This window comes from Magnolia sinica, chromosome 10 (genome assembly GCF_029962835.1).
Source record: "Magnolia sinica isolate HGM2019 chromosome 10, MsV1, whole genome shotgun sequence".
NCBI lineage: Eukaryota > Viridiplantae > Streptophyta > Magnoliopsida > Magnoliales > Magnoliaceae > Magnolia > Magnolia sinica.
In genome coordinates, this window is record NC_080582.1 from 483,064 (window position 1) to 489,948 (window position 6,885).

Consider the following 6,885-nt stretch of genomic DNA (forward strand, 5'->3'; position numbering starts at 1 on the left):
AAACATCTCCTGTGCTCAGAACTCTTTCCAATATTCAAACAAAAGAACTAGATTCTTGAGAATAGCTTTCCTGGTACCCAAACACCACATACAATCTCTTTCACTAGGAATGTATTCCTGGAAATCCTTTCACGGCCCCTTTAAAAATTGTAGGAAGCCAAATGACCCCACTAATCTAGTGGGCCACATCTACATGGGAAAGTATGACTAAGGACACTATCAAAAGTGGGGATTTTTTTTTACTGGTTTAGATTGTGGGGCATGAATGGGGCCCATCTTTTGGGTCCACTGAGATTGAAAATCTTTGAAACGGATCTCATCGGAATTATGGTTTAGCAATCAGAACTTGTACTAATGAAGCAAAAAAAAATCCATTTAGAGTCATTCATAAAGATATAAAGTGTTTTTTTCGTACGTTATTTGGAAAGTTTGAAATGACCAACCATAGAACTTGGGTACAGGATTTTGGCTCCAAATTAGCTCCACGTTTGCATTTTCATCTGTTGCATGCAGTGCAGTTACTGGTGGGTGATGTGAAACCTATGCACAGAGAGAGAGAGAGAGAGAGAGAGAGAGAGAGAGAGAGAGAGAGAGAGAGAGATTAGCATTCAAGCAAATAACTACTCTAATTAGCATTAAATCAGGCCTATTTGTTTAGGAGGAATCCAAGGTGAGGACATCCAAATTTGCATTTATGATTTCCAAAAAAGGAAAAGGAAATACTATAAAGATGGAAATGCTATTGGGAATGCCTTACTGTTTCTTGCATCCAAACAGTGGAAACCAGTGATTTCGTGGAAAAGAATTTCTTTGCCATGTTTGGATTGCAATGAATAAAGACAAGATTCCTCCAAATGGTATTGAGGAATGGCAATGAATGGTCATCTCATATCTTCCACCAGAGAATTCTAACTACCAGCTGCCTTTTTTTTGAGAAACTCAATTACACTTTCCGTGCATCAGGATACAAATGTAATTGAGGATCGTTATCGTTTTTTGCAATCAAAACAATGGAGAACTGTGGTTTTGTGGGAAAAAAAAAAAATCTTCTCCTGTGGATTCCTCCTACCCAAACAAGCCAAGAGAAGAACTTTGATTGGTGTTTGATGGTCATGCACTAAGAAATTGTAAGAGTGGCATACTACTAAATCAAATTAGATAGATCATAAACTAAAATCTACACTAATTTGATCTTCTAACTTCAGATCATTGGAAGTATAATAGATGGTTGAAATGTAGTACAATGATCAAAATTCAGCAAAAAAATGTCCATTAATCAATGGTTACAATAACCAAAACAATCTGGATTTGAGATTCCAATCTATCCATGGTGTTCCTACGATATGGACGGTTCAATTCAAGTTCATCCATGCCAAAATGTACACTTCAGATTCAAGCCCATAGCTCAATGGGAGACAAGACATGTTTCAAGACTGAGGCCTTCGGTTTGAGCCAATCATCATTGTTTGCCAGAGTACAAAACAACTCCAATTTTCCTAAATTTAGTCTATGAAAACGATTTTTACATCCCTAGTTAATGATGCATACACTGCCGTTTTCTATCTTTTGGTATTATTTTAGTGCCGAAAGTGGAAAAAAGAGGTGTGTGCCTTAAAAACATGGGATAAAAATTACATTTTTCCTTCCTTTATCTTTGTTTGGAAAGGTAGGAAAATTATAGATGAATGATGAATCCTATTGTCAAGAAAAACCTGGAAATAAATTCAAGTTATGTTATCTTGTTTGTTCAGCATCGTTGTTTTCTATGAAAATGTTAGAAGGTCAATAGTAAAATGATATGAATTCTCTTGTAACTGTGAAAATCGACAACTAACATATTCTTGAAAGAAATTAATAGCCATGTTTTTTCTTTCAAGCCAAACTTTGAAATGGAAAATGATTCCCATAGCTACTTTTTTTATATATCAAACATATATAGAAAGCAGATTTCTATGGAAACCAATTTCTTGTCTATGGTTTTCAATGTTCCCAAACAGCCCCAAAAACCATTTGGTGAAGATTATACAGTTGTTATTGATAGATTCAGTGGAAGTGAAATGGATCACTCCTCATGAATGCTTACCTGTTCAAGAAGAACATTTAAACTTCCCCTCGACACATGATGCGTTTCTCCAAGGACGGGATTGAACGGTGCTAAACCAAAGATCGCTGGCCGAGCTGTCGATATATTCCATGCAACAACACTCGTGAATCTCTCTAGAGCGTTCTTTCCATTAGCACACCTGCTCAGCGTATCCTCACCAATGCAGTACACAGACTCACCATACAACTGAAGTTGTGATTTTGGCAGATTGAAGATAGGAGGAAGCTACATTGGCAAAAACAGAAACCCATAAGTCTAAAAAGCAAATGTTTGGGAGCCCCAAAGATTGATATTTACAATTTGTGATAAAAAGTCACCGTGGCCCATTTGGATGACAGTTAAATTAGCCCAACTCACTTCATAGCTCACTTCTTCCATTTTTTATTGTTGCACCCAAAAGTTCACTAATGGTCTAGATTTTCGGGATGCCAGTGGCCCACTTCGAGAATAGGAGGGCCGACTTTCAAGTTGCAGCATGCTCATGACATGATGCATCTGATGGATGGTTTGGGTTCACTCGCATATACTGAACATTGGAACATTTCCATGCAGGCAGGTAAAATCCAATGGGACTTGCATTTAGGTTAGGGGTTTTATATCAAGCAACACAATTACATGAATCAAAGAATTGAAAGATAATAATGGGTAGCCACCCAAATCAACTACAATGGAATAGATGAGCTAATTCACCTCCACATTGGACGGTGGCAATAGTTTGCAGATAGGATGGATGGCATAGTTTCAATTCATATGCTAACTACATCAATTACTTATCCATAAATGAGACTAACCAATTTTCGAGCATTGACGGAGCTGAAAGATTGAAATTGGTGGCCCACCCAAATCAACCATAGAGTAGATAAGCCAATTCACTTCCATGATCCAACGGCAGCAATGGTTTTTTGCAGATAGGATGGATAGCATAGTTTCAATTTGTATGCTAACAACATCACAATTACTGGCATCATCCAAACGGGCCCTCAAATGGTCTCATGGAATTGAAAACCGTGCATTATTTTCTATAAACGATAAAGGGACATGATCAAGCGACAAGGTGGGTGCATCTCTGATAGATCTCACAAAGGCTACTTAAGGAAGCTTTCTAATCTTCTACACCAAACCTTGAACCTTCCTCCCACACCTTCCATCATATGATCAACTTGAGCCAACGGTTAAGGATCAACCTCACTTTTACATCATCATAACCATCGGTGTGGCCCATCTTTTGAGTGTCAGGGAGCAATTCACCATTGAACTTTTGCCAAACAATCCAAAGATGTAGAAGTCAAGTGTTTCACCATCCATCCATGACATGGTATACTACAATAAACCCCACAAACTTTGACGCAGCACAAGTACCAAACTTGAAACTATGGGCCAGTGTGGAACATTTTAGTGGTGTCTAAGGTGGTACCCAGCATGAAAATGGCCATATAGAAAATCAGGATGATCCACTCATCCGTTAGACCACCCTCGTACAAAAGGAGAGAATTATTTTGATTAAGTATCCAACAATCCAAATGCAACTTGTATGCATACACAACATGATGAGTGAACCAAGGTGATTTTTTTGTATATGATCATTTTCACAATGGGAGCTAGCCTATGCACTGCTCACTGCTCAGATGCTCACTGTTAGGATCGTATGCATGCTCTACTCCTTCAACTTGATTTTTTTGGGTGAGAACATCTTGACAGCTGGACCAACCCAATGGATGGCTTTGATATTGCATTGTCTGCCATGGTGGCACATGTGATGCCATTAAAAGGTAGGCCTTGTACATGGGCTTAGCAAACCTCTAACAGACCTTATTTCATCATACATGAGATTGGATTTTGAAAATCCAAAGATGAATGTCTGCTAGAATACATCCATGTGCCCACACAAGCCAAACAACAGCCATCAGCAAGAGGCACCACTTGGATTGCAACCATATGATTGCAACCGGATCATGATAAGAACACCTCCCAATCCGAATCGAGGGGGTTCCAAATCCACGCTCCCAAACAGTCCCTTAGGGTCAATTGGCACCGTGGTTTCCAATCATGGGGGTTCCGAATCCAGGGGGTTTCCAATCATGGGGCCCATTGCCAAACATGGAGTGGAATTGGCATAGGACCAATTGCAATTCCATCCCACCTAATCCCTTCTAATCTCACTACCCAAACACACCCTAAATCCCCAAATCCCCAAATTCCTAAATCCCTAAATCCCTAAATCGATATTGAGATTGAGAGAGAGAGAGAGAGATACCTCACTACCGTGAATGACCTTCAACCAAGCTTCAGAGAGAGAGAGAGAGAGGGCGTGCGTGGGTAGAATGTTCGGCAACAGACCGCAAGAGAGATCAGAGAGACAGAGAGACAGAGAGGAGGGAGAGGATGCGAGAGAGATAGAGAGAGGATCGTATGGAGAGATCAGAGAGAGTGGAGGAGAGAGTTAGAGAGCGAGAGGAGGGAGAGGGCGCGAGACAGAGAGAGAGAGAGAGAGAGTCTCACGGGAGGGCTTATACAGGTTGAGTAGCGTGTTAGCTACTGAAGTGACATCACCAAGTTTTGTGGGCCCCACATGATGTATGTGTTGTATCCACACCGTCCATCAATTTTGAGAGATCATTTTATGTCATGATCCAAATAATTAGGCAGATACAAAGCTGGAGTGGACCCCACCATAGAAAACAGTGGGGAGAGTGACATCCACCGTTGAAACTATCGTAATGCCAGTCGTAATGTTTATTTGAAATATCTACAGTGGGGAGAGTAGTGTGGGCCCCACCATGATGCGTGTCAAACTTCTACCCCATCAGTTAGATGCACCATTCCATGGTGGGCCCAGGGATTAAAAATCAAGTCAATCTGTGATAATTGTGGGCCACACCACATACAAAAGTTGAGAGGGGTTACCCTCCATTAAAACATTCATAATTATTTGGTAATATACAGGTATTTAAGTTTGAGGTAATTCGTGCAAGAAGTGCACTTTTGTAGATGTCTTATGATTATAATTGTTTTACCTTTTTCTTTTTTCCTTTGGGATGTAGAATCACTACTGCTGGACAAAGAAGCTACAAAGGAAATGGCGTCCATGTCAAGTGTATGCCCGGATCAGTTGAAAATAATGCAAGAAAACCTCACAAAGAGAGCATAACAGAGATGAAAAACCAGGCTGACCAATGCCTTGAGTACTTGGTATATGCCTTGAAGAAACTCCTCTTAACAAATATAGAAAATCCACTTGATTGTAGTTTTTCAAAGTACAGAAAATCCGCATGATTGTAGTTTTTCACAAAGGGTGATCAGAAATGCACTAGTTAGTCACTTGGATGAGTATGACTTGGTATATGCACTAATTAATCACTTACAACAGAGTTCATGTTTTCTTTTATCCTTATATTGTGTATGGGAAATGATTTTGCCCTGTAATTCCAACCATTTATTTTGGTGGGTCTCATTGTGGAATAGCTACGAAAGCTACTCTAATCAAACAATCCTGACCATATCAGAGTTGATTTCCTTCTTATTTGTTATATATGTGTTGGTGATTTTTGTTTTTAAATATCCATTTTCAGCCCATAATATGGATATTTAGGATAATCCAATTGGTGTTTGTTTTTAGGTAATGGTGTATTTGGTTGCATCATGAAATTTCTTCATTAATCAGCATAATTTTGTGTAAACACCCACTAAACTAATTCAGTAGCAGTCCACTCAATAAGCAGTCAGGGTCATGTCTTGGCCCAAGGATCGGTGGCACTGCTAGTGTCATTTAATTTTAACAAGTGCAGGGAACGCATGCAATTCTATGCCATGGATTCTATGTTTTAGTTTTTTTAAATTAAATACACTATCCTGCAGTACATCAAAACACAGCCTCATTGTGGTTTGTGCATAATTAGCGGTGGCAGTTTCTTAAGGGGTCCTCATGGTACATGTTGACGAAGTCCATCTGTGCATCCTAGAGTATAGGATGTTTTTATGTTCTTCATGATCATACAGTTCTGTGCAATTTCTGAGACAGAAGAATTAGTTTTCTTCCATTGAAGATCCAGGTCAGTTCCCAACCTTAGGTGCTAAGTGAGATCAGCAAATGTGATCGAGCTTTTCTATCTTACTACCAACCGGCCTGATCTGGTTTTATGGATCCCCTTTCTTCCTAATGCTAAGGAAAGTGGTTGTTCCAAATGTTGTACTTCTCTTTTGAAACATTTTTAAGAAATGGGTTTGACTGAATTGTTCCATTTCAATCAGCAAATGTGATGTTGCCATGCATATCCATCATTGTTGTCATTAACAATCCACCTGCAATGTAAATTAAAATTAGTTCATCTCATTTTAGTTAAGAGTATTTATGTTTCAGTGATCTTGGTTTTTATAAATTATCCATGTCATTGATATAAGAATGTGAACCTTTCATCCATGATTCAAGTTTTTCCCAAGACAAGGTGTGGTTGTGAAAGGATCCAGGGAAATTGTTTTTCATGATTGGTTGAAAGGACAATTGACATCTCGTCCCATTTTGCTTTGTTGGAAAGCACACATAGTAAAGGTGAAGTGCCTGTTTACTTGTTAGTAAACTTAATTGATGTAGTGTAATTGAAGATTAAACTTAGAACTGGATTCCTACGAGAACTCTTTTCATGTTTCTAGTCTTGTTGAGTCTGGATCAAGACAGGATCTCCAGCAAGTTTTTTTAAAGAGTTAATCTCCAACGAGTTTTGAAGAGACGCAGCTCAAAATCTTGCCAAGTCGAGTTGAATGATAGGGTAATTAGGTTCTCATTG

General features: G+C 39.0%; 1 protein-coding gene across 1 annotated transcript; it reads right to left on the reverse strand.

The window, feature by feature from the left end:
• Window positions 1-272: 272 nt before the first annotated feature.
• Window positions 273-2,554, reverse strand: LOC131257311 (oxysterol-binding protein-related protein 4B-like). The gene is made up of 3 exons (XM_058258219.1): window positions 2,462-2,554; window positions 2,084-2,329; window positions 273-540 (listed from the first exon to the last, which is right to left on the reverse strand). The coding sequence occupies exons 1-3, from the start codon at window positions 2,480-2,482 to the stop codon at window positions 382-384; spliced, it is 426 nt and encodes a 141-aa protein (XP_058114202.1). The 5' UTR covers window positions 2,483-2,554; the 3' UTR covers window positions 273-381.
• Between the last annotated feature and the right edge of the window lie 4,331 nt (window positions 2,555-6,885).